At 45.0% G+C, this 27436-nt stretch overlaps 1 protein-coding gene across 2 annotated transcripts; it reads right to left on the bottom strand.

Annotated features, from left to right (window-relative positions):
- Positions 1-4642: 4642 nt before the first annotated feature.
- Positions 4643-21849, bottom strand: khdrbs1b (KH domain containing, RNA binding, signal transduction associated 1b). 2 transcript variants are annotated; one of them, XR_001574506.3, is made up of 11 exons: positions 21542-21849; positions 20218-20339; positions 18172-18288; positions 17803-17949; positions 14624-14757; positions 13901-14144; positions 11960-12027; positions 11638-11696; positions 11299-11472; positions 9238-9302; positions 4643-4838 (listed from the first exon to the last, which is right to left on the bottom strand). XR_001574506.3 is itself a non-coding variant. In XM_015977308.3 (9 exons), exons 1-9 carry the CDS (start codon positions 21633-21635, stop codon positions 11366-11368), a joined length of 1092 nt encoding a protein of 363 aa, XP_015832794.1. In that variant the 5' UTR covers positions 21636-21849; the 3' UTR covers positions 11133-11365. The 2 variants fall into 2 exon arrangements, 1 of the variants encoding a protein (XP_015832794.1); XM_015977308.3 differs by lacking the exons at positions 4643-4838; positions 9238-9302 and having other exon boundaries at positions 11133-11472.
- Between the last annotated feature and the right edge of the window lie 5587 nt (positions 21850-27436).

Here is a 27436-nt window from a genome sequence, read left to right as displayed (position 1 = left end):
AGCTGCCGCCATCTTAGTTGTTTCGCTCTGTCGCATCATTCCGTCCACCCGACCAAAACACAAAGCTGGTTGGGTCTGCTGAAGCTGCTATGGAATGTGGCTAGACTGTCCTGCAGAGCAGAATCTTTTTGCTTCTGCTACAATCTGCCTCCACTCAAGACTTTTAACATTGTTTTGGTTTTTTAAACATATGAGAAGTGTAGAATTGCACGAGTCAGTAAAAAATAACCCTACGCAGAACTGCTGCGATTTATAGTGCATATCCAGGCGTAACATTCTTTTTCACAGTAATCCCGGTCAGGTGGAGGGTAAAACATGCTCATGTCTCAGAAAATAACACAAGCATGTATTTTAGATTTGCCCTTTCCCACTAATCAGGAAACAACCCGTCAGATTTTTCTGGAGCCACTAGAGGTTCACAGCTTTGACTGAAAAACTTTAATACTTTTACAAGATGCAGCAGCAGCAGATCACAGAGGTAAACAACCTTTTCTTTTGTCATGTTTACCATTTTGTTTGTAATAATAGAAACTATCCACTCATTTTCAAGACCAAGTTCATTTTATTCAATAAATTTGCAGTGGTCTGATTATAGAATAGAATAGAATAGACTTTATTGTAATTGCTCATGGCAATTAAATTACAGATGGTCTGCCATCAACAGTGCACAAGACAATAAATGACAATAAATGTGAAAACCATAAAGGACTAAAAACAATTTAAAAACATTTAGCAACAACAACAAAGTACAACCAGTGGTTCGGATCTGCTAAAACAATAAGTTAAAATGATTTAAAACAGATGAGTCCACATTACCGATGGGGCTGCGGGGGGTTGAATGGTGCTGTTGTGTTGAATGTTCTGATGGCCCAAGGGAAGAAGCTGTTGGAAAGTCTGGTGGTGTGTGATTTAACTGACCTTAAGCGGCGCCCTGAGGGCAACAGGTCAGACAGGCAGTGGGCAGGGTGGGCGGGGTCACGGAGGATAGCAGCGGTTCTCTTCAGGCAGCGGGTTCTGGAGATGGCCTCCAGGGATGGCAGGGTGCAGCCAGTAATCCTCTGGGCGGTGTTTATTGTCCTCTGAACAGCCTTCCTGTCCTCAGCAGTGGAGCCTGCATACCACACACTCAGGGAGTAGGTGAAGGTGCTCTCCACGGAGCAGTGGTAGAAAGCCAGCAGCAGTTTCTCATCCAGGCCACACCTTCTCAAGACCCGGAGAAAGTGCAGCCGCTGCTGAGCCTTTTTAACCAGAGCTCTGGTGTTGGCAGACCAGGACAGGTCAGCAGAGATGATGGTGCCGAGGAACCTGGTGGAGGGGACACGGTCCACACGCTCCCATTTATGAGGAGAGGGGCGTGTGTGTGACGGTGTCTCCTGAAATCCAGAATGAGCTCTTTTGTTTGTTGTATATTCAGAGTGAGGTTGTTATCTGAGCACCACCTTGACAGATTACTGACCTCTGCCCGGTATGCTGCCTCATCTCCGTCTGTGATGAGGCCGGCCACAGTGGTGTCATCAGCATACTTAAAGATGGCAGTGGATGGGTGGGATGCGGTACAGTCCGATGTGTACAGCAGGGGGCTCAGCACACAGCCCTGAGGAGAGCCAGCACTGAGCAGGATGGAGGAGGAGAGATGGGAGCCATGTTTGACATGCTCTGGTCGACTTGTGAGAAAGTCTTTTATCCAGTGGCAGGTGGAGGGAGGGATCTGAAGGCTCAGCAGTTCTGAGATAAGAATGTCTGCGATGATGGTATTGAACGCTGAGCTGAAGTCAACAAAGAGCATCCTGACGTAGCTTCCTCTGGTCTCTAGGTGGCTCAGTGCTGTGTGCAGCGACAGGGCGATGGCATCCTCTGTTGTTGTTTCCCCGGTAGGCAAACTGAAGGGGGTCGAAGGAGGTGGGGAGACAGGCTTGGACGTGGTTGGAGATAAGTCGCTCCAGACACTGATTACAGGTGTGAGGGCAACCGGTCGATAGTCATTTAAGCTGTCTATGGAAGATTTTTTGGGGATGGGAACAATTGTTGCAGACTTGAGGCAGCTCGGGACTGAAGCATGAGACAGGGAGAGGTTAAACGACTTGGTGAGGATACCTGCCAGCTCACTGACACACTCCCTAACCACGATCCCCGGAATGCCGTCTGGTCCGGCAGCTTTCCTGGGGTTTACTGCTCTCAAGGTTCTTCTCACCTCATGTTCCTGGAGGATGAGAGAGGGAGGAGTGGGGTTTCTCGTGTTGTGTGTGTGTGTGTGTGTGTGTGTGGGGGGGGGGGGGGGGGGGGGGGGGCAAAAGTGGGTGGGCAGTGGTTTCAAAACGAGCAAAGAAGTTGTTTAGCTCCTCTGCCTGTGTCCTGCTGCTGCCAGTGTTGGACAGAGTGTGGCCTCTGTGGTTGGTCAGAGTCTGGATCCCCTTCCACATCTTCCGGGGATTGTTGTTGTGAAAGAGGTCTTCTACTTTCCTCCTGTAGACTCTCGTTGCCTGGCGAATGCCCTTCCTCAGACTAGTTCTGGCTGTGCGGTACAAGTTGCTGTTACCTGACTTGAAGGCCACATTGCGGGCTCGGATTAGAGCCTGGACCTCTGATGTCATCCAGGACTTCTTATTTGGGAAGATCCGAATCGGTTTGGTCACTGTGACATTTTCTACACAGGTTCTGATGCAGGATGTGTGCCTCCAGGTCCTGTTGTTCAAACACTCTCCAGTCTGTGCAGTCAAAGCAGTGATTCAGTCTCTGAGTGAAAAAAGGCTCTCGCGCTCCTGTTTCCAGAAGTTAGCCAGAGCAGTTGTTTCCTGATAATCTTACCTCTGATTGGCTAACAGCAGTGCAGCTCTACCACAGACTCCTTTCTTTGCAGCGTTGATGTTTAATCTCCAAATAACACAAGCCTGAAGGAGTTTTGCCGTTTGGCAGAGTTGCTATTGCTAACGGTTAACTTCTACTTGCCAAGATTGGCAAGTCCATGAATGCTACCTCAGTGATGTAGATCTGAGCGACTTCTCTCATCTGAGTTTTCCATTTTCTAACAGCCATTAATGTCAAAAATAAGAGTAGAACACTTATCACATTTAGCCTGCATGTTAGTGCTTGATCTTTAAAAATAATAAGAAACTAGATTCTGGCACATCTCATCTGTGTGAATGGAGGTCCATTTATTAAAAGTACGTTTCCCCGAACCATCAAGGATGCAGTGTGAGGTGAGCATCAGCCCCAGCTGATGTGTGCATGTAGAAGATGACAGCCACCTTCTTCAAAGGCGTGTGATGTTCTGGTGATGGTGTGAATCTGTCAAAGCCGGAGGACGCGGTCCAGCTGTCCACCTCCTCCATAAAGCAGGCAGCCGGGCTTCCTGTCTCTCGCCTCATTTCCTACAGCATTACGAGAACGCCGGTCGTCTGCGGCGTCAGGCAAGAACAGCACCGCGCTGATGGCTACTGCTGAGCGGAGGCATCAAAGATGACGGATTCAAAGCTCGCTTGATTCAAGTCTACCTTTATTGATCACTCTACAGTGACGTTTACTTTACTCTCCTCTCGCATGCTTTCTGACAGATAATCGATTTGAAACGAGACGGCTTCCACACCATCACTTATCTACTATTAGATTATAGGACACATAGAAATCATTACTTCAGACATAATAGCACATAAAGGCTGAAAAATGGTCTGTTTTGGATATGGTCTGTTGACATTTCATCTCAAAGGATGGTTTCATTCCTGAGATCTAATGTTCAATCCAATAAGCAGCAGGCTTTCTCAATAAACCAAATAGAGCCTCTGACTTGGTTAATGGCGCGCCTGACCAGTGGATTGAGACGGAGAAATTTGTTTTTAATACAGGAAAGTACAGTTTTGACCTCTAAATGTAACTCAGCAGCACAGCTGCGGTAATACCATCAGTGATAATGGCTGAAAACGGCACGGAGTGGAATCAAATCAACAGAAGCATGATGGATAGATGAACGGATGTTGGTAATGCTTCTCTTCACCCTCTGTCCTCTCCTCCTGCGCAGATCCCCACGGCTCCGTCTCGCTGAATTATAATACTTGGATGTTAGACTGCTGAGAGCGGGCCAGCGTTGGTTATGGAAGTGTTTTATATTCTCAGAGAGGGCACATGCAAATAAGCTTCTGCTCTAGCATCCTCGAGGCAATCCAGAACGTGCTTTTCTGCAACGTGAAGGAGCGCGCACCAGTCCTGGACACTGATCCGCGCTCTCCGGGTATTCCCAACCCTCCCGCCCCAAGTATCCTCTCTTATGATGCTCAATCAATTTCCCTCTGGGACTAATACAGTATTTTTGAATTTGAATTCAATTGAAGGAGTTATGAACCACATGCTGTAAAAAGGAAGCATCTATTTCATTTGGGTCGGCTGCATTTCCGAGTGAGAGGCGCTTCTCAGTCAGCTAAGAGGGTTTGTTTTAGGTCTTTTCGGGGGTTAATTGAAATGAAAAACGATCCGGGTGCTTGCTATAACGGGACTGCTTATTTAATGGTGAATTAGACTGGAACAATTACATTTGTTGGAAGAGGGCGTGGTCCTCAGGGGCTGTGCAAAGAGACAGTCAGCAGAATTACAGACAATTCCTGGTAATTCAACACGGACCGGAATAATCAGTAGGAAATAGTCCATGTGAGGCGAGAGTCCATTTCTGTTCAGAAGTCCCAGTCAGCTGCATGTCTCTGAGGAGGTCAAGTCCTTGGTGTGGCAGCCATGTCCCCCTCACCATCTCTAGACAACAGAAATGACTCGTTTGTTTTTTTTATTTCCCCCACCAGGGCGCCCCTAAGAGCTTCGTCTGGCCACCTTCTTTGTGCCGAGCTGCTCCCACTTCACTGCAGAGGAGACAAAACCACAGGAGGGTTAGAGATAAAAGCTGCAGTCTGACTAAAAAAAGGCACTTTTCTTCTTGGAGCCAGTTGCATTAATTAAAGGTCGGATCCTGCCAAGCAGCTCGGCGCTTCGACTGCAGCTAAGCAACATTTTCCATAAGGAAGGCGCGATCGCTGGCAGCTTTGGGCGTTGTGAATAACTGCACAACAGTTTCAATCACCGGAGATTCAGAGTGGAGTAGAAGGTAAAAACAGTCTGGAAATAAGTAAGATTTCTAAACCACATAGGTTTCTGTGTCAACGACAAAAATGCAGAAAATTCTATTCTGACCATCAAGATCAAACAAGGTTGAACTTTCCAAATGCTTTAGGTTAACATTTGATCATTTTCTGGTCTTCCAGGCGTTGGACTTTAGGACTTCATAAAACGTTTTTGCTAGTTCCATTTCTGGAAAGGCCACCATCTAGTTACCAACATCTAACTACCTCCCAGACTCACCAAGGGTGCTGCAGTCTCACACATACCGGTCCTTCTAAAAAATTAGCATATTGTGATAAAGTTCATTATTGTCTGTAATGTACAGATAAACATTAGACTTTCATATATATTAGATTCATTACACACAACTGAAGTAGTTCAAACCTTTTATTGTTTCTAATATTGATGATTCTGGCATACAGCTCATGAAAACCCAAAACTCCTATCTCAAAAAATGTGCATATCATGAAAAGGTTCTCTAAACGAGCTATTAACCTAATCATCTGCATCAACTAATTAACTCTAAACACCTGCAAAAGATTCCTGAGACTTTTAAAAACTCCCAGCCTGGTTCATTACTCAAAACCGCAATCATGGGTAAGACTGCCGACCTGACTGCTGTCCAGAAGGCCATCATTGACACCCTCAAGCAAGAGGGTAAGACACAGAAAGACATTTCTGAACGAATAGGCTGTTCCCAGAGTGCTGTATCAAGGCGCCTCAGTGGGAAGTCTGTGGGAAGGAAAAAGTGTGGCAGAAAACGCTGCACAACCAGAAGAGGTGACCGGACCCTGAGGAAGATTGTGGAGAAGGACCGATTCCAGACCTTGGGGGACCTGCAGAAGCAGTGGACTGAGTCTGGAGTAGAAACATCCAGAGCCACCGTGTACAGGCGTGTGCAGAAAATGGGCTACAGGTGCCGCATTCCCCAGGTCAAGCCACTTTTGAACCAGAAACAGTGGCAGAAGCACCTGACCTGGACTACAGAGAAGCAGCACTGGACTGTTGCTCAGTGGTCCAAAGTACTTTTTTCAGATGAAAGCAAATTTTGCACGTCATTCAGAAATCAAGGTGCCAGAGTCTGGAGGAAGACTGGGCAGAGGGAAATGACAACATGCCTGAAGTCCAGTGTCAAGTACCCACAGTCAGTGATGGTCCGGGGCGCCATGCCAGCTGCTGGTGTTGGTCCACTGTGTTTTATCAAGGGCAGGGTCAATGCAGCTAGCTATCAGGAGATTTTGGAGCACTTCATGCTTCCATCTGCTGAAAAGCTTTATGGAGATGAAGATTTCATTTTTCAGCACGACCTGGCAGCTGCTCACAGTGCCAACACCACTGGTAAATGCTTTACTGACCATGCTATTACTGTGTTCAGCTGGCCTGCCAACTCTCCTGACCTGAACCCCGTAGAGAACCTGTGGGATATTGTGAAGAGATAGTTGAGAGAAGCAAGACCCAACACTCTGGATGAGCTTAAGGCCGCTATCGAAGCATCCTGGGCCTCCATAACACCTCAGCAGTGCCACAGGCTGATTGCCTCCATGCCACGCCGCATTGAAGCGGTCATTTCTGCAAAAGGATTCCCGACCAAGTATTGAGTGCATAACTGAACAGAATTATTTGAAGGTTGACTTTTTTTGTATTAAAAACACTTTTCTGTTATTGGTCGGATGAAATATGCTTAGGAATGTTGGGTTTTCATGAGCTGTACGCCACAATCATCAATATTAGAAACAATAAAAGGCTTGAACTACTTCAGTTGTGTGCAGGGTCCAAAATTAACACTCGCCAAATGGAGCAATTTGCTCACATTTGGCGAGTAAATGTTTGCACCAAGTTAGTTATGTTTATCCGTCATCTTCCATGGATGTCTGATACTCCTCCCGCCTGCATGCAGCGTACACAAACGTACGCGAAACGTGAACGCCGCATCCAACGTCATTTCCGCCTATCCCATTCAATCAGTTTATCAAGTTAGCGGTTAGCTTCGTGTTAAAACTAGCGGTGAAATGTGGCGGTTTTTAACTGGAGTCAGCCAGCCTTCCAAAAGAAAACTCGTCGAACTGGAAGAAAAACCACCAGGACCAGTGGCAACCAGAAGATTTTGTGAAAAGTGGCGAACTGGAGACGGCGGAGTCGTGAGACAATGGCTACATTATGATGGCCACGTAGCGTTGCTGCCTTTCACAGACACTTTTTCTGCTCGTGCTGCAAACAGGATAGCCGTCTTCTATCAACTGTCCCTCGGCATTCTTCAGATATCCATAAAATGCCCATAAGGGATAATAAATGTCCCGAGTGCCGTCTCCTCCTGCCATTATTTCAGCTTTAGCTTAAAGAAAGTTTTGGTCGTAAACAACAAAGTGCGCATGTGCCGCCGGCAACTTCAGATGATACGGTGGCTGGTAAGGGTCACCGCGCCTACACCGCAGCCACGGTAATCCACCGAGATAATATATATATATTTTTAAACAAGACGGTTATTATTATTGTCAACTTTTTTACCGGGGTTTACCGCTACACCGGTTACCGTGACAACCCTAGCCCTGACATACTTTCAGATATTCTCATGGTGCAGCTGTGTTCTCCAGAGATCAGGACTAGGACCCAAATGAGGCTGTAATGCTTTGGCACAAAGACGGTGTCAGAAGCAGGAGGCCTGACTTCATGGACAGAGAAAACAAGGAGTCTGACTAGATTTCAATGAAAGAGTTCATAAAAACATCTCTAAAAATAAATAAATAAATGGTAAAAATGACAAAAGAGTTGTTTTTTTTTAATTAATTGATGTTTTAATTATTTTGTCACTCTGTTTGGAATCAACATAATATAGAATAACATGCTTTAGGTAGATCTAAATCATTTAGAGTTTTGGCCGGTAGATTTTCATCATCTACCAGCCAACTTGGCCGGTGAGTAAAACATTTTATTTCGGACCCTGGTACAGGGTAATGAATCTAATATATATAAAAGTAAAATGTTTATCAGTACACTACAGAAAATAATGAACTTTATCACAATATGCAAATTTTTTGAGAAGGACCTGTATACACACACACACACACACACACACACACACACACTGATGGCTACATCCAGGCAGTGGCCATTCATCAGAATCAACCACCCTTTGAGAAGCTGTAAAGCCACCAACACGCCGCTGAAAGGCTCCGGCACCCTCAGCACTTTCTTACGCAACAATCTTTAGGGAAAAGGGAAAAATTAAAGAAGAGTACCAGTGGTTCTGAATAATTCAGGACTACAAATTGGGTATAATTTACATTACAGCTAAAATATATAGCAGGCTATCACTTTGTACCCCAAAGCTAATGTATGAGATGGTGAATGACCTAACACAGTTGGTGTGTTTACAGCGCGTCTAAGTTGGTGTCAAGTGGTGGTCCTCAATTAGTGGGGTGTGCTCCAGCAGAGGGGGGTGGCGCAAGAGACCCGAACCCCCCCAGCTCAGAGATTGCCTGACTGAGAATAAAAAACACACGCCACACTTAAAACACCCACTAGGCTACGCAATTCATCATAAATGTATCACCATCGCAATATCAGCATGTGCCCTACGAATATCGCAAAGAACAGAACAAACTGAATGGTCAGCTCAAATGTTTGCTACGCAAAGTTCATTTTGTCAATCAAATGAAAGCATCTAATAGAGCCCTGCACCCATTTAGCCAATCGGGTGGGTTCTTATAGGTTAGATGCCCGCCCCCTAGGAGGACAGCACTTAGTTTGGATGGCTAGCAAACGCCTGTTAGCTTCGCTCTGCTCTCTCTGCTTTTCCCAGGATCCACAGATTCCCTTTTCCCTTTCTTCACCAATGTTGCTTTTCCCATTTTATTATTTGTAGTCATTTAATTTTTTTTATTAATTTCTTTGTTTTTGATGTTTTGTTCTTGAATATATATTTATTGCAAGTCATATCATTATTGCAATATTAATCCCCGTTGTCGTGCCCCCCCCCCCCCCCCCCCCCCCACACACACACACACACATTGCAAAAACAGGTTGTGTATCCTGTATTCTGGCGTTGCAGACTGGGGGGGTTGGCCCTTTGGATTGTGTGACCAGCATGTAAACACATCTCAGTGTGACCCCTCAAAAAGGAACAAGATGCAGCCGTGAACCGACCTGGGGGCTGAAGCGTCTCCAGTAGACCGCCAGTCTCCGGGTCCTTCCGTGACCGATGGCTGTGCCTGAAGGAAGGGCAAACCACAAATCAATACCCCGTCTACAAAGGGCTGAGAGCAACTTGAAACAGACCATGCAACGTCTACAGGAGAAGATGTGCCCATGCAACTCATACTTGTTTGGATAACTCTACAGGCTGAGCAGTAAGCAACCCTTACACAGCAAATAAAAGGCAACAGCAGCTCAACTGGACAGAAGATGTTTGGCTCTGTTCATTTCAGCAAGAGTTGCATTTACACTAGATTTAGTTAGAACACAAAACAGTTATTTGTGCACATGGCATCTACTGCTGCATGAGGCTGGAAGTGACTTTTTTCTCTTCTTACTTTTGAAGCGACTCTTTTTGTTGCCATGACCGCAGTAAGGTTTTAAGACATGGTTGGGATTTACCAGCAGGTTTAGGTCAATACGATGGAACACACTAGAAAACTGAACATTTAGGGTTAGGGTGAGCTTTACGGCGGACTTCTCTAGATTATAGCCGTTACTCTGGACTAAAGCACCAATCATGACAACGAGTTTGAATTCAGTTAATTCTCATCGACGATTACGACCACAGGTAGGATTGAAAAAGTCTTATACATACCCAGGCATTCAATGCTTTACAACTCTATACACATTAGGGAGCTATCCAGGTTATTTTAGAGGTCTTACCTCTGGGTCCTTTTTAAAAAGTATAGAGAGAGAGAGAAAGAATAAGTTGTGCTCTTTTATAATCAAATCAAGACATCATTTAGTATGGTTAAAGTCTTCAGACGGCAATACATTCATTTAGATTTAAAAAGCGCTTTTGAAGGAGAAACCAAACCAAACCCCTACATCTGACTGCTGGAGGTGGTTTAAAAAAGGCCATTTCAGAATTTAACTAGAACAGGAAACAAATAAAGCAAGTTACGTTTCATAAAAAACAAACTAGGCTTTATTGACAAACTGCTGCAAAACATTTTTTGACAGATTTAGTAACCTATTTAGGCAAGCTTACACATGGAGCATAATGCATTTTATGGAGAGGATACAGATGCTAGTGGCAGAATAAGAAGTACAGTTAGGATGTTTTAAAATATGTACAAGAGTTTGGATTGAGCTGCAGGATCCCTTCTCTGTGGTAAGAGAAGACCCATGTGGAGATTTTTGTCCCAATCCTTCTTTGTGTACTTTGTGCATGCAGTTTGTGTCGAATCAGATCAGAACATGAAGACCTGAGCCGTTTCTAAATGAACAAGAGGCCAAGCACTGGCCAGATTTAGCCATTATTTTGTCTTCAGTCGTAATTATTCTTTTAACAAGTAAAACAAATTAAGGATATGAGGACAGTCCATCTCGACAGTGTCTATTAGGGCTATATTTCAAAACTCTAAGTACAGTGACAGATATTGCTGCCTAAAGCTGACAGATTATGTTTTAGAACTATTTAGGAACAAGCCATCACCAGCGATGGATTTCACTGATCCCATTAAAATTGCTTTAGTCTTATTGTAATTTAAGATGTTTTGTTTTTTGTTTTATAGATGGATATATTACATGAAATAAACGTTTAATAAGGTCTTTTATTAGACTATATTAACAGAATTTTGAAATGTAGCCTAAGTGGGAATCTGCAACTGACCCTCAACAGGTTCTTTGTATTTAAAAACAATTAAAAAGGACAAGTAGGTGTTGAGCCACTAATTACACTCGAAACGACAACTCCTAAACAGTCAAAGAACAATAAACAATGTCAAAAAAGCCAGAGGGGGTAAAAACGGTCGGAGAAAAAACATTCAGCAAAAAGAAATGAAGAAAAGTCGAGAGAAAGGAAACAGAAAACACCAGCGTCTCCTCTCTGACCCTTTTAAAAGCCACTTTGGTTGCTTGGACAGGAGATGTGACAAAGTGGGAGTACAGGAAGGTGCCTGTGGTCAAATCTCAAAATCCAGTTCCAATTTTCAGTTCCCAATTTGTTCTTGTGAGTCAAGTCCAGTGTAGGAAAAGCCCAAACAGAAAAACCAAACGGACATTTACTTTTGTCAGGCTTCTTAAAGCGAGAGCTGCCGGGTCGACACACGACTACCGGGGCAACTAGTCCGCTTCAGTACTGTCTGTACGGGTGCTCCCGGTAGGCTGTCTTTCCACCTCTGGATGGGGGCGGGGCTTTCCCCGGAGTCGTCCGCTGGGTGCCGTTCCAGTCGTCCTGGCCTGGAAGAGACACAAAAGGAGGAAAAACAGAGCTTGAACATGGATTTAAGGATTCATCGCATTACAATGGCAGGGTGCGTCCACATGCATCAACCAGCAACTCAACACGATTCTGATTTACTGCGTTCACATTAAAACAGCCTGGTGGAGGAAAGCGGTTCTCACCATACGACTCGTACGACTCTGTGGTCTCTCCGTGTCCATAATCATAATATTCTGGTTCTCTGGTTGTCAGAAACACAAAAGACATTAAAGAAGATTAAAAAAGGTCATTTATGATAAACTATGTTCAGGCAGACGCACACAAGCCAACAATCACCCTCGCCATCAGGGAGACAGGCCAGTGCAACCAAATCCTCTAAAGTCCTAATAAACTAGCTGGTGTGGGTGGGTGTGCGCGTGTGTGTGTGTGTGTGTGTGTGTGTGTGTGTGTGTGTGCTTGTTTTCTGAGACGCAGGTGAAAAACAAAGGGGTCTGATTCACTCACGCCTGCGGCTGGCTGTAATAGCTGTCGTACGACTCGTAGGCCGTGTCGGTGTAGCTCTCGTCGTAGCCCTGAAGGGGAAAGGAAACAGGAACACGACAAGATTTAAGGGGAGGCTTGTTCATGAATCAGGAATGTCAGGATGTCCCTGAAGTACTCCACCGGTACAAACATAAACACGCTCTCCCTTTTGTCTCGGCCATCTGAAACCCCTTGTGCCCTCGCTGGAAACGGAGCGTTAACGGTGTAGAACACCAGCCACGTTCATACAGTGGGGCAAAAAAGTATTTAGTCAGCCACCGATTGTGCAAGTTCTCCCACGTAAAATGATGACAGAGGTCAGTAATTTTCATCATAGCTACACTTCAACTGTGAGAGACAGAATGTGAAAAAAATCCATGAATTCACATGTTAGGATTTTTAAAGAATTTATTTGTAAATCAGGGTGGAAAATAAGTATTTGGTCAATAACAAAAAACCAACTCAATACTTTGTAACATAACCTTTGTTGGCAATAACAGAGGTCAAACGATTACTATAGGTCTTTACCAGGTTTGCACACACAGTAGCTGGTATTTTGGCCCATTCCTCCATGCAGATCTTCTCGAGAGCAGTGATGTTTTGGGGCTGTCGCCGAGCAACACGGACTTTCAACTCCCTCCACAGATTTTCTATGGGGTTGAGGTCTGGAGACCGGCTAGGCCACTCCAGGACTTTCAAATGCTTCTTACGGAGCCACTCCTTTGTTGCCCGGGCGGTGTGTTTGGGATCATTGTCGTGTTGGAAGACCCAGCCACGTTTCATCTTCAAAGCTCTCACTGATGGAAGGAGGTTTTGGCTCAGAATCTCACGATACATGGCCCCATTCATTCTGTCCTTAACACGGATCAGTCGTCCTGTCCCCTTAGCAGAAAAACAGCCCCAAAGCATGATGTTCCCACCCCCATGCTTCACAGTAGGTATGGTGTTCTTGGGATGTAACTCAGTATTCTTCTTCCTCCAAACACGACGAGTTGAGTTTATACCAAAAAGTTCTACTTTGGTTTCATCTGACCACATGACATTCTCCCAATCCTCTGCTGTATCATCCATGTGCTCTCTGGCAAACTTCAGACGGGCCTGGACATGCACTGGCTTCAGCAGCGGAACACGTCTGGCACTGCAGGATTTGATTCCCTGCCGTTGTAGTGTGTTACTGATGGTGACCTTTGTTACTGTGGTCCCAGCTCTCTGCAGGTCATTCACCAGGTCCCCCCGTGTGGTTCTGGGATTCTTGCTCACCGTTCTCATGATCATTTTGACCCCACGGGATGAGATCTTGCGTGGAGCCCCAGATCGAGGGAGATTATCAGTGGTCTTGTACGTCTTCCATTTTCTGATAATTGCTCCCACAGTTGATTTTTTTCACACCAAGCTGCTTGCCTATTGTAGATTCACTCTTCCCAGTCTGGTGCAGGTCTACAATTCTTTTCCTGGTGTCCTTCGAAAGCTCTTTGGTCTTGGCCATAGTGGAGTTTGGAGTCTGACTGTTTGAGGCTGTGGACAGGTGTCTTTTATACAGATAATGAGTTCAAACAGGTGCCATTAATACAGGTAACGAGTGGAGGACAGAAAAGCTGCTTAAAGAAGACGTTACAGGTCTGTGAGAGCCAGAGATTTTCCTTGTTTGAAGTGACCAAATACTTATTTTCCACCCTGATTTACAAATAAATTCTTTAAAAATCCTGCCATGTGAATTCATGGATTTTTTTCACATTCTGTCTCTCACAGTTGAAGTGTACCTATGATGTAAATTACTGACCTCTGTCATCATTTTAAGTGGGAGAACTTGCACAATCGGTGGCTGACTAAATACTTTTTTGCCCCACTGTATACTTGTGCTCTTAACGCTGAGATCATCACAAATATCCTACAGACGGATGTGTGTGAGTACCTTGTACTTACATATTCATCATAACCCTCTGCAGCTGCAGCAGGGGTGTGCTGGTGTGCGGGGGGCGGTGCCATCCTCTGAGGTGGTCCTCCAGCTGGGGGTCTGGCGCGTGGTGCTGCGGTTCCCCGGGTGGGTGCTGCGGGAGGCCCTCCTCTTCCTGCTGGGCCCCCCCCTCTCACGGCTCCACCTCTGGCGGGACCACCCCGAGTCACTCCGCCTCTGGCTGCAGAACCGTGAGGAGGCATTCCTCGTCCCCTGAGAGAAGAAACCCAGCGTTAATGTCATGAGTGGCGTGGGCTACTGACACTTCTATGGTGCTGTTCTCCAGCAGCCGGGCGTAACGGAGACACGGGCGTCATCTTCACACGGTTGTTGTTAAGAGGTCACTACAAATGAGTCTCTATAACCTAAAAGGCATCTTTCTCTTGCTTTGGTCTTTTGTTCGAGTCAAAACTAACGACTCGTACTCTGATGTGACTAGGTAAACGGCACCGTGTCATACGAGTCCTTCCGGTCCGTGGAACTTTGACGTCTAATGGGCCATTCCCATCGGTACCGGGCCGACCCGGTACCGATGGGAATGGCCCATTAGACTGCTGGTCATGAGTCCTGATGTGTATCACATCAGCTGCACAAGAAGAGTTTAGTCTAGAAGAATAAATGTGTCTGTTGGTAAGTGTGTGTGTGTGTGTGTGTGTGTGTGTGTGTGTGTGTGTGTGTGTCCATCTCCAAACCTGTGTGCTCCAGCAGGGGGGACCCCACGGCCCCTAACGGGCATGCCCCCTCGCCCTCTGCCCCCGTGCTCCTGGCCTCCGTTCAGGTAGCTCATCTCCATGAACTGTTCTTGGCAGATATCATCCATCATGTCCTACACAAGCGGACAGAGAAGACGTTAGAAGGGTTACAGAAGGAGGCAAAAAATAAAATAAAACCAAGCTACTGAAGAACACTCCCCTCCCCCCCTCAGCCCACCCCGGTGGGAGAAAACGTCTCAGTGACTCACGGTGTGTGTGAGAGAGACGGGGGGGAGAGGGTTGTTGGTGTGCTGGAGAGCATCCACCCCGGTGGGAGAAAACGTCTCAGTGACTCACGGTGTGTGTGAGAGAGACGGGGGGGGGAGGGTTGTTGGTGTGCTGGAGAGCATCCACCCACACTCCCAGTCCTCTTTCCATCAAGCCCAGACTGTAAACCACATCTCCCTCTCTGTCCTCAGTGAGTCTGGGATGAATCAAGCGTTTCCACGTTTATCTGCACGAGCAGCAAGTTGGCTCAAAGCTCCTTCTGCTGCAACCTAATCGGCCCTTTTCCTTCTGGGAGCAATCACAAGAGCTGCACTGTGACCCAATCAATGCCTGTTCATTCAACAGTCCAGTGTAGTGACGGGCTCTGATGATGGGGGAGGACGAAGAGCGTTCACCGAGGATCGGCGGCATGGAGGACGGTTTTGGATTGGTCCACAGCAAAAAGCCGGCAAACACACAGTTTATTTCATCGATTTCAAATAGAGTGACTGCAGCTTAGGGTTGGACGATGGGTGATGTAACAGGAAGACGTTTAGATGTTCGTGTGGGCCTGACACACTGCATGGAGTGCTCCACCAATCACAATCATTCTTATTTGGTTTGCAGAAGCAGGCCACGCGGATTCCAATGAGACGTTGTCGGTTACCGAATTTCATCAGCTTTTTGATGCATCAATCAACGACTGCCCAGTACGTCAAGTTAAGAGTCCCACTAGCCACCACACACCGGTGACATCCATCTCTGCATCTGACCCATCCTCGTGGGGGGCGGTGAGCTGCAGCGGCGGTGGCTGCTTTAACCCCCCAAACCAACCCCTTAGAGTGGCGAGTCAAGCAGGGAGGCATTGGGTCCCATTTTTAAGTCTTTGGTTTGACCCGACCGGGATTTGAACCCCCATCTCCCAGTCCCAGGGCGGGTACATCCATAGGCATAAAACATCTCACTAATAAAGAGATCAGCGGAAGGCTGGGCCAATCGCCACGGTCGAATCATTTGTCCGATCTCCCAACCTTGGTGCAGACGCACAAACAAACCCGAACACGCCGCTCTCACAGGGGACCAGGGACCTGCTAACGTGTCAAACGGCAGCAGTGAAGTCAGACGTCTGGCTTTGCTCTGGTACAGAAATTACTTACAGCTAGATCTTTTAGCCCGTTTTATTTCTGCTCCAGCAGACGTCTCTTCACAAGTGAGATGTTTCTGACTCGTGTGTTCATAAAGAAAACGTTATTGAAGTAAATTAATTTGGGGTCAATCAAACCTTGTTTTAGAAGTAAAACGTGGTCACACCGCAGTGGGGGTAGAAGAAAGCCTCGTTCCTAACCACAGCCACCCCTCTGAATCAAACGGAGTCGTGAGGCGCCCAAAGACACACCACGCTTGTGCGGTATTACAGTACGACCGTATACAAGCGCTGTTAAAACAGCAACGGTGTCCGTGCCAACACCGTCGTGAAGTAAACCGTTCACGTAAGAGACGAGGATTAAAAGAAATATATAAAGATAAATAAAGGTATAAAACAGAAGCCTGGTAGAGGTTTACCTACAGAGTTTAAAATGTTTTGTCCAACATTTAGAGACGTTCCATAAAGTTTATGAACGTGATGTCGTCACATGACTGCGTGGAGAGCCAGCAGCTGACTCGGTGTCTAAAAACAACACAACTTCTGCAGTTTGGGAAGCAAAAGATGACAGAAAGACGCACGCCTCGTCGGTACCGCAGACGAGCGAGCTGTAGCTGAAATAGCCAACTTCTGTCTGGAGCCTTTCTGGCGGAGAAGAGCGGCCGGCGACCGGCGACCGGCCCCAAAGCAACCGCACGTCTGCCACGGGCTCAGGTCCAAGCCAACAGCTTGGTAATTCCACTCGAGGCTTACGTCATCGTTTTTATCTCGGTCCCGGTAATACCGTGCACGGTGGAGGAAGCTAGGCGATGTTACAATTAGGATACCGCCCAAGCCTAAACCAGCCCGTTTCAGACGACGGCCTTCATGCCTGACAGATGACGACCTGTAATTGCAGAGACAGGTGTTGTAGCTTATTACACATCAGCACTGAAACGACTCCACTGGCCCGTTCGTCTCACGCCGGACCTGAGATGACGTTTAATTCTGAAACACAAAGATGTAATTGGGCCTGTAGCCCGATTCTGGCTCCTTAAACCCGTCATCTCTGGCTCGGCCATCTCGGCGCTAAAGCAACACCGTGGGACGGATGTGGACACGCGTCTGTATACGAGGTGAGACTCTGCTATGGATGCAGTGATGGACTCACATGTAGGCAAGACCCAGAAGGTCTGCTGACGCAGAGAAAGCGACTCCATTCCTTCTCTTAAGCGGATTGCTTTACGTGCTGGGACTACGGCATGGAGTGAGTTTGGTCCCGGTAAACACCCATCCACTCTCCGCTGTCTGACCTGCACACCTGGACTCTTTGTCTCACACAACACTGAGAATAAAGATTAGTCTCAGCCCACCAGCCAGTGGTATTGATGCTTTATAGCTCCTTATGCCTTCTTCTGTTAATTTACATGAACAAATCTGAAGAAGCAGCAGCAGCGACACGTTCACACCCCCACCACGCCCGGCGTGTATCCCACTTCTACTTCTGAGCTCAGCGATTGTCTTTTCTTAGACTGGAAATTAATTAGCAACTATATAAACACACAGCTAGTCTCCGGTCTATTTTTAGTAGAACATCATCTTTTTCTATTTCCTGCCCAGCTGTGATGACGCCTCAACTGTGAGAAATCAACAGAATTCAGGATTTTATGTGTTAAGACGAAACAAGTGATGGTTTTTATAGATAACATGTCTGTTCGCCACGCCGTCGTCGGTCCTCTAACAGGTCCTCTCCAGACGTTCCTTGGAAGAACAGCAAACACACACTTACAGGAAACAGGAACTTTTTGACCTCCTCCATAGCGTGTGCCATGCGCAGGTAAGCGTCGGGCACTGGCGCGAACACCTCGATGAACACGTGCAGCTCCATAGACAGGTGGGCGTATTTTGGTTCACCACCTTTCCTGAGTTCCTCTTCCTGAGACAAGGACAACATCAAAAGGCCCGTCAGCTGCTCCACTTGAATATTTAATGAATAATGGAAGACATAATCACATCTACTCCACCTCACTGGCATCGCTATCGCCGTAGTAACCATGCATGATGATTACGTCAGACTGCTAGGTAACGGGGTTACCCGGTTACTCTGGGACAGAGGTGCTAACCCTCCTCAGCAGACTTCTTACAGGAGGTACCGTACCTTGGCTTTGTCCCTCATGGATCCTTTGCCCAGCACAGAGATCTTGGCCCCGGTCTCCTCCTGCAGACGTTTGATCGTGTTGCCCTGAGGTCCCAAAATCTTCCCCACAAAATTAAACTAACAAAGCAACAAAAAGAAGAACCAAATTAGCCTGCCAGTCAGAGACGGGTCTAGTCAAACACCAGTAGACTGTCGGGGATCTGGCTGTACGTCCTGCAGGCCTTAAGGCGCAGATTTACCACATCAAGTCTGTACGAGCTCCTAAGGGATACCATATTATCTGCGTTTGTTTGCTAGCGCGGAGCCAGAACTCACCGCAACCTTCTGAATCTCTGACTAAAATAACTTCTACTAATGCTAATAATTGTATTAAAGTAGCTGCCATTTCCAAACACAAACAGAAAAAATGGCTGCCTGATTAGATCAGTCAATGGTGCCTTATGTGGCAACTAAAGTCCAAGTCCTGGAGACCGAACGGCGGACACACCCAAAGAAACACACTCCTGTATCGTACTGATCACCCTGTAAGTGAACAGACTCCTACAGACGGGCTTTTATCATTTAAAGGATCTAAATAACAGGTTTTACAACAGGACGGACTTAAAGGATGCAGCCCACAGCAGCTGATAGAGATTTTACTGACCAGTGATCATTGTCACTTTATCAGACTCACTAATTACACAAATATGAGCGTTTAAGATCAGAAATGATGTGAATGGGTGCTTTTTGGGTTAAATGATGAAAGTCAGCAAGCTTTTACCCTGAAAATATCGCCTAACGGACCCAAACGTCTGTGTTCAACGATTTTTTATTATTATATTCAAACATTATCGACGGTCATCATTGTCCAAAGCTTAAACACCAGAATTAAGGAGTAATTTAAGACAGCTCTTAGTAGGGCTGCTCAATTAATCGAATTTTAATCACGATTACGATCTGAGTTTTGAACGATTATAAAAAACAAAACAAGCCGATTATTTGCTCCTCCCGCCTGCGCTGCCCCGAGTTGCAAATTAAGCGCTCCTCCTACAGTGTTGCCAACTTTGTGACTTTGACGCTATTTCTATCAGCTTCTCAGACCCCCTTCTTGACTTTTTAAATCTTAAAAGTACCTAACGAACACCTCAGAAACATCTCTGGTAACCCTTAGCTACTTTCTGGATAACTGTCGTCGACATTTCCTGCAGGTTAGCTAAACACTCCGCCTGCGCTCCGGACCGTTCTTCAGGACATTAGGAAAGGGAATGATGTAGTGACGTGTCGGTCTCTAAAAAAACGACTCTCATGGCCAGAGTAACCAGAGTGAGTGACACACACACCGCACCTGCGGACTCCTGAGCCGCTACAAACGGCTAAATGTGCGCGTGCGGCGCACTAAACACACGTGCAGCTTGCCCCGATTGCTGTGAGACCGGGTTGGGGGGTGGGGGGTGCAGCTGTGGTTGGGACAATTATTGCATTAACTGATGGACGACTTGTAAATAAATAGTTTATAAATAAGGTAGAAATAAGTTCCTCACGCTGATAAATAATAACTAATCTCTCTGAGGACACGGTGCTAGTGCACGCTCCTACAGCACCTTGACACGACTTCAATAAATGTTATGCAACATTTTGTGAACATCAATTTATTTGCATTTATTTGTTATAAATGCCACAGTATAATTCTTGCTGTCAGTATTTGCAAGATATTGGTATTTGGGTCTGTACGGGTTAGACTTAAATGAGTTAAACCAAGACTATAAGCTATAAGTATGTTGGTCTTTTTATACTGGGAATCAGGAGTTATTTTAGTGATCATCTTGTTTCTTATTTTTGTCCTGATTGTGCCCTGAGCAGTTTTATGACTGAATAAAAACAAATTAAATCAACATAAATAGAAAAATCGTCCTAAATAATCGTGATCTCAATTTCAGTCACCATAATCGTGATTATTATTTTTGCCATAATCGAGCAGCACTAGCTCTTAGTTTGTGTAATTAGTGAGCGGCGGCTGGAAAGTACAAAGATTTTCAAACTAAAACAGCAAGACAACAAGCAGCTCACCTTGGGGTACTGTTTGACAGGTATGAGCACTCGCTCCTTGAGTTTGATGTTCTTTGTAGTGAAAAGGTCCAGGTAGGTCTGGGTCTCCTTTTTAGTCTCGCCTTTCTGGACTCTATCGATTTCTAAAGAACAGAGACAAAGTTGTGCGATCGTAAATGCTTAACAAAACCATTTAGATGCACTTGATTTAGTTCCTTTTTGTAATGGTGATGTGGTCAAATACATAAAAAAATCTATTTAGATCTGATATTTTCACTCAGTTTTCAAACCAAATCATTGAAATCTCTAGATTAGGTCTCATTTAGAGTAAAGAAATTATATTTCAACCACTGAGACTTGATTATTGGGCTTATGATTAAATGTTGGAAATAAAAATACATTGAAATCGTGGGGATCTCATTCAATATGAAGCATCGATGAAGATTTTCAGACAGCAGCGAACTAAACATTTGTTGTTTTGTTCTCACACCTCTCCTGTGTGACACAGGAACCACAAGATTTCACCTGAAAGCACCACCTGACTCCTGGCTCTGACAACTCCTGAGCCTGCAATGTGCGAACCAGTCACCCACACCAGCCTGCCAGCTGCAGATCCTACAGGAGTGCCAGGTAGATGTTTGGGCTAGAGAAACCAACACACACACACACGCGCACACACACACACTTCACCTTAGTCAGACTTCCAACTCCTGGCCTGCAGGTTAAATTTAGCATATCCTAGACAGACGTGTCAGATGAATCATCAGCAGGGAAATCTGAGAGGTGGAACTAAGAAAATAAAGGATTACATCACAGGAAGTTAGTTTGTTTTCTAAACGGGATCTGATGTTCAGACCAGAGGAGCGGAATAAAAACGTCAGCTTTTGAGGAGTCGTTATAATTATGAGGCATGATTTAGCATCCAGAATAGAGTGAAAAAGAGATGGTAACTAAAAGACTACAGGGTGGAAACTACAGGGGAGGCAGCAGCGCCGTGCCCGCCATGGCGGCATCACTTCTGAGGAGCACCGGGAGACACCGGGACCTCAAGCTCTTCCACACCGCTGATGAGGCGCCGCCTCCCGGCTTCAAAGCGGTGTGTTGCTGCTCGGCTCCCGGACAGAAGAATCAAAAGGGACACGGTAACAAGAACGAGCGCGGTGGAGTTTGAGTCTAACCCCCACGTGTGTCTCTGTTGGTTCTGCTTTCACACACGATTCATCAACTAACACCAAACTAAACCGCTCATCTAGACAAAAGCTACTTTGTGTGGTAGCGGGCACACACACACACACACACACACACACACACACACACACACACACACAATTAAATACACTCTTACCTGCGTTTAGAAGTTTCATCGCGTGAGTGAACGACGAGTCCAAACTGTCCTTCTCCGCCAGCAGCTCGGGAAGATATTTATCATCGTTCTCCATCTTGTTGAATGTTTTAAAAAAGGGAGTCAATTAAAACAATTAAAGCGATGAAAAACTCCAACAGCCCGCCTAAAAAAGTAGTCCGGTTATGTGAGTACGGAGAGCCGGGAGTCCCTGGCGTGGGCGGCGCTTCTCATGTGGCTACCGGGCGTTTTCTGCGTCGAGCGGGTCCGCCACTCTCCTCCGGACCGGATCCAGTACACCTGACGGCGGCGCTGGCTGATGGAAACTGGGAGAGAAAAGCTGCGCGAGAGAGTGGACGGCTCACTCCAACGGAAGTGAGCTCAGAGGTATGACTCCGCCCACCGCGCGTGCCGTTCGGGTGCGCTACAGATCAGATGTTGGGTCCCAGTCTGAACCATGTCTCCAGCAGGCTGTAACCATAAATAACTAACGTCTCTGTTATAAATAACCGAAATGAAACATCTCTAATTTAATATCCCTAATTTTAGATTCTTATTATGGCAAAAAAAACCTTTTATACTCAAATCTCGGATTCATCAACACAATCGATATTTGAGTTAATCTATTTTTTTCCAGAAGAAATGATTAATATATCTAAATCAGCTTCTTATATGTGGAGAATTGTGCTATTAAAATGTCTACAATTCTACTAAAATTTCTAGAATACCCACACCTTGTTAAAATGTTTATTTTGTCGATCCGAGAGAAACTAATTAAATCAGTTTGTCCACTGCCACTCAAAGACACGCGTGTTTATAAATTAAAGTGAAGTAAAGCAAACATTTGAAGAAATACACGTAAGGGTACATCTACAACATGATGGTTCACACACAGTTAAATACAAATTTATTCTAATTTTCAATCAATTAATTAAATACTGCTGAATAATTTTTCTAAACTTATTTTGCATATGAAGTGTGACCTGGATGAGACGTCTGGTGATTAGAGTTTGCCTCACACGAGTTGCTTGGAACATGTTACCTTCTTTAGAGGCTCTCTACTGCCCCCTAGTGGAAGCTTTAACTGTGAAAAGAGCAGGTTGCAAAATAATGCAGCTCTGCGACCAAAGCATACCCCTTCCTGTATCGACTCAAAATGCTTCTGTGTGAGTGAAAAGCTCAGAGAGAAGAATAACTAGAAGAAACAATCCAATGATTGATTCCTCCCTCTTATGCTGTGGTAATGAACCCGCCATGCTGTTTGGTGGAGCACTCAGGGTCAGAGGTTAGAGATGGCTTATGCATACCAAAAGAGAGTCGACCGTTTCCGGGGCCTTTTGCATCCACAGCGGCATGTGTGCGTGGGTGCTCCTTGAGCAAACAGCAAGAAACTGCAGGTCATTTATCAGTCCGCCGCTGGAGTGAAAACTATTACAATCGACCGCAGGTGTACCCGGGCATGCATCTGCTGAAAACAAATGAAGGCAAAAATTGTCTGCAGTAAACACTTATGGGAGACCTACTCTAACTATCAGCATTCAGCTTGATCTATCTCTGACCATTACTGCGTTATTAGTGCTGGGGGGTTGCAAGGTTGCTCCGACTCCTCTTGTCATTGACAGAATGAATTGCCTGTGAGCTGAATTTCAATCGGCTCATAAAAGGAAGACTTACTTCACTTGGCAGGTGGAGGAGTTCCAATCCAATAGCTTGTGCGCTTGCCTTCTGCTTGTGTGGATCTTCAGCGTCCCTTAACATACAAGTCCACAATCTGGGGTAAATAGGGGCAGATGGGGGAGGTAAACACCGGGGCTAGATTTATGTAAACTGCCTCTATTTCAGCTCTTTACATATGACCCGTTTTCATGCCCCACAAATTTCAAAACAAAAAGAAATGGCTGGGATTCATTGTTCCCCTGGAGTTTTATCCGTGTTAGAGCAGAGGAGCCCGTAAAGCAGCACACACAGCGCTGTGAGGGTTGAAATCCCACTAAATATCCAACTCGTGGAATTTTTGTAGCTCTAAATTACAGGTGTTTCATTCATTTTCACAAAACGCCATAAAATGTTTGTGAAACTATGCTTGGGTCTGACGCGTTAGAAGATCTGCAACAGCCACCCCAAATAACACACAGGAACAGATCAGCAAGGACGAGCGGTACATTAAAATTACAATCACAGACTCGGAGGTCAAAAGCTAAGGTCCGGAACATAACAGCACAAAACATCTGGTAAATCAACAGAGCAAGACAACGGAGACAGCTGAAAAAAGGGGAAATTTTGATTAGTAAGAGAATAAAATGGGTAAATTTAAAATCCTACATTATAACAAATGTAAAAAGTTAGGGATGTGTATTGGTGAAATTCAGGCGATACAATACGTATCACGATACAATATCTCATGATATATTGCGATAAATTCAGTCAGATGGTATTGGTGATTGTTTTAGACTGAAATTGGAAAATTCAAGAAACTCTCCAAACTGCTGCGTTACATGTTGTTTAACATGAGGTATCTGCACCATAATAGAAACAAAACCCATTGCACACTGCTGCTAACTCACGGTTGCACATACACAAATGTTTGCATGTAAATTCCTCCTATAATCCGATACACGGCTTTTGAATATCGATATAATATTGCAGGAAAAAAATATTGCGATATATTGCCATATAAATATTTTCTTAAAAATATTGTTTTCCAAGGTTGGTTGGCGGTTGTGGCAATAAGGATGCTCGCTGATTAGTGGTAACCAAGATGCGAGCCAGCAGTGACTTACAGATGTGGACACGTGCTTCAATAGATGACCAGAAGACAAAAAAAAAAAAAAAACTAGCATAAATGTGCTTGAAAATTTGCCTTTCTGACTCAAAATCAAATGTCCAGTTATGTAAACTTTAAAGGTTAACTTCACAGAATTTTTTTTGATTATAATCAGTCACTGTGAGTTTTCCTTGCAGGCTGAACCCACGACAATCTCCTGCATTGGTGTCTGATAGAAAATAGACGGTGAAACTCTAGGATTCGAAAAGCCTGACAGATCCACGTCACACTGTCGCTTCACATTCATGGACTCACCCGTCTGGACTCGCAACAGGGAAGTCTGTTGTTGTTTTAATGTGGAGGAGAGGGCAGATCATGCCTCGACTGCTAGAAGCTAACCATTAGCATTAGCAACTCTACCACACGCCAGAGCCATGGGCGGTGCCATGCAGTAGCTGGGGGTTGCTTTAGCAACAGCTTTAAAATTCCAGCTCTTGAACACCCGCCACCTACCCTCACGCTCTTTAGTCTGTGCCAACGGACACCAGAGGGGCATCTTACTGGGTATACTGGATGCTTCTTTTACTGGCCTCAGTTCTTTTAAACAGCCCTATAGCTTTTTGCCCGTCAGTGTTGAATTACAAATGCCGATGCAGCAGGGCTTGCCAGTGCAGGCTCAACAACGCCGCTGGCTCGCAGATTGTAAACCATGACTATGTCCCTCTTAACCATTTTGAAAAGAGAAAAACTGACAGCCTCCCAGTCGGTTGAGAATTACATTTGTTTCAATGTAACCTTCCTTCCAACATTATTCAGACATTTGACAGTTTTGTGATTATTTCACCGTAAAATTCTTACATATTGTACCTTTAAAGAAGTCAGGAGATCATGACTGTCTGAAATAATACCACGGTCTGCAGCAAGTTGATCCAATGTAGATGCTGTTTTTCGGCAGCTTAAGGAAAACGTCAGAGCGGCTGACATTAAATGAAAATGCAGAAAATTATCAGTCAGTAGGATTTGCTAACTAGAGACCTCAAATGTCTGAGCCAAATGTCATGGAGAAGCCTGTTATAGTTGACACGTTTTAGTCAAAACCACAAATGTCAGCCTCACGGTGGCACTAGAAAAGGGTTGCGGGACCATTAGGTCCAGGATGTACCAATCTGTACAGATCTTTGGGATTTTACTGGGTTATTTTTGTGACCTGATGGTGAAATCCTCCCAGGATTCATTACCAACGTTTGCAAATGTTAACTATTGACAGTGGCAGTTGAGATGCAACAGGCACGGGGAAAAACCTGGTGAATATAATTCAAAATATATTTTTCGAAGTCTAACTGGAAACCAACACAGTTTGGATAAAAGCCTACCTCAAAGGAAAACCTTTTATCCACTGTGGTCGATTTCCCAAGTCAACATTTTCCAGGAGACAGATAAACCAGAAGCGGTGGCTGGACAACTAGAAGATTTATAAGCCTCTACACAGTGTCGGGGCAGGCGTTTCCTTTCTGGCAGAGAGGGTAGGTAAGAAAGCAAGAGAGACTTAAGAAAAGAAGACCGGGTTCTGTAAGGTTTGTAAAGTTGTAGGAAAGGTATTGCAGAACATCCTTGTGAGCTGTGGCTCAACACGAGCATCCCATCATAATCTGGTCAGATATCAAAAAAACTGAATCAGATGATTATTGTAAGGTCCTGTCAATCATTTCAATGTACATACATTTTCTAGATTGGAGCTTTCGAAGTGCACAACTTTTTTGTACTATTTGAAGGCATGTAGATTAAGTTTAGGCAGCCGGCTGGGAGATTGTCAGTTTTTGTCCTTTCCAAATGACCAAAAAGAGCCTGTGAGGTTGCGTGTCTGCACCAAGTTAATGCTGCGAGCTATATTAATGTCGATGGCTGCGAGGCTGGCATTTGTAATTCCACACCGGCAGGAAAAGTCTCCAAGCCAGTAAATATGAGTGACCTAGAAGTTTTTTCTTGTACCCCTAAGATGCAACAACATTTTTATTTTACTCTAATATCTGATAAAGCAGGCTGAAGGCTAACATGGAGCTAACAATTCTAACAGGGAATTAGATGCACAGTTGGCCCCATAAATATCTCATGCTAATTTTCAATAACCAACAACACCAAATTACACTGAAATGCTTGTGTGAAGTAAATAATGTATCAATCATGGCGTTTTACTTCCTTTAACGAGTCGTTCAGCACTATAACAGCAAGCTAACAGCAAGATGGCAAACAACCACTTCTTCTAATGCCAGAGAAATATTACTGTAATTAATGTAGTATGTGCTCCTTACCGTAATACACTCAATAGTGCTAATACTAGATGTGACAATGTATTTATCTACTTATCAACTTATTGTGTATGACTCGTCTTCACTTGTCATCTAGAATCTTCTGCTGCTGATCCGTAACTATCAACAGCCATGAAACTCATGGAACGGCAGTGAGAACGTGATAACTAAATTTCACCAGAGGATGTCATTCTTTCTTCATTCTTACATGTTGCACCTTTAATCAGGGGTGTGTCCAGGGAGTGGCCTGGGGTAGCACATGCCACCCTTGGAATCTGATTGGCCACCCCAGGTGCCTCCCCACTGACAGTGATATAAAATAATAATAATAATAATAATAATAATAATTATATATATATATATATATATATATATATATATATATATTGGCCAGCCCATTTTAAGAAGTCTAAACTGCCTTTAATAATAAAAAGATCAACAGAAAAAAAAAGTGACACATTTGTCTAAAGTAGCACTAATAAATACCCATAGCTGCATTGAGCATCTTTGGCAACACCTTGCTACTCGTGGCAGCTGCCAAGACCCTCTGTCTCCACTTTAGTATCTCCTGACTCACACTTGTCAGTGCAGAGGCTACCGGTGGCTATCACAGATAGTGGCTTCTCCTGTGACAGCTCCTGCCACTTTTGCACTTGGTCCTGATGTGAATGTTTGCAGCAGACTGATACAAATGCCATAGGGAGGTTGTTTGTTGACTCACTCCTTATTTTGTTTCTGCAACTTTCTGACATGCGTTGTTATTCGTCTTCAAATCCAACAGAAAAACAAACACGTTTTTCAGGATAAATGAGCCGAGCTGTTTATTAG

Source organism: Nothobranchius furzeri, chromosome 11 (assembly GCF_043380555.1).
Source record: "Nothobranchius furzeri strain GRZ-AD chromosome 11, NfurGRZ-RIMD1, whole genome shotgun sequence".
Taxonomy (NCBI): Eukaryota; Metazoa; Chordata; class Actinopteri; order Cyprinodontiformes; family Nothobranchiidae; genus Nothobranchius; species Nothobranchius furzeri.
The sequence above is the reverse complement of the archived record's forward strand: the minus strand, read 5'-3'. Positions and strand labels throughout refer to the sequence as shown.

Coding starts and splice junctions, on each gene's coding strand:
- khdrbs1b (XM_015977308.3), bottom strand. CDS start 21,635: ATGGAGAACGATGATAAATATCTTCCCGAGCTGCTGGCGGAGAAGGAC. Junction 17,950..18,171: donor CCATGAGGGACAAAGCCAAG/GTACGGTACCTC, acceptor TCCTTGTCTCAG/GAAGAGGAACTCAGGAAAGG. Junction 14,145..14,623: donor CCCCCTGCTGGAGCACACAG/GTTTGGAGATGG, acceptor TTCTTCTCTCAG/GGGACGAGGAATGCCTCCTC.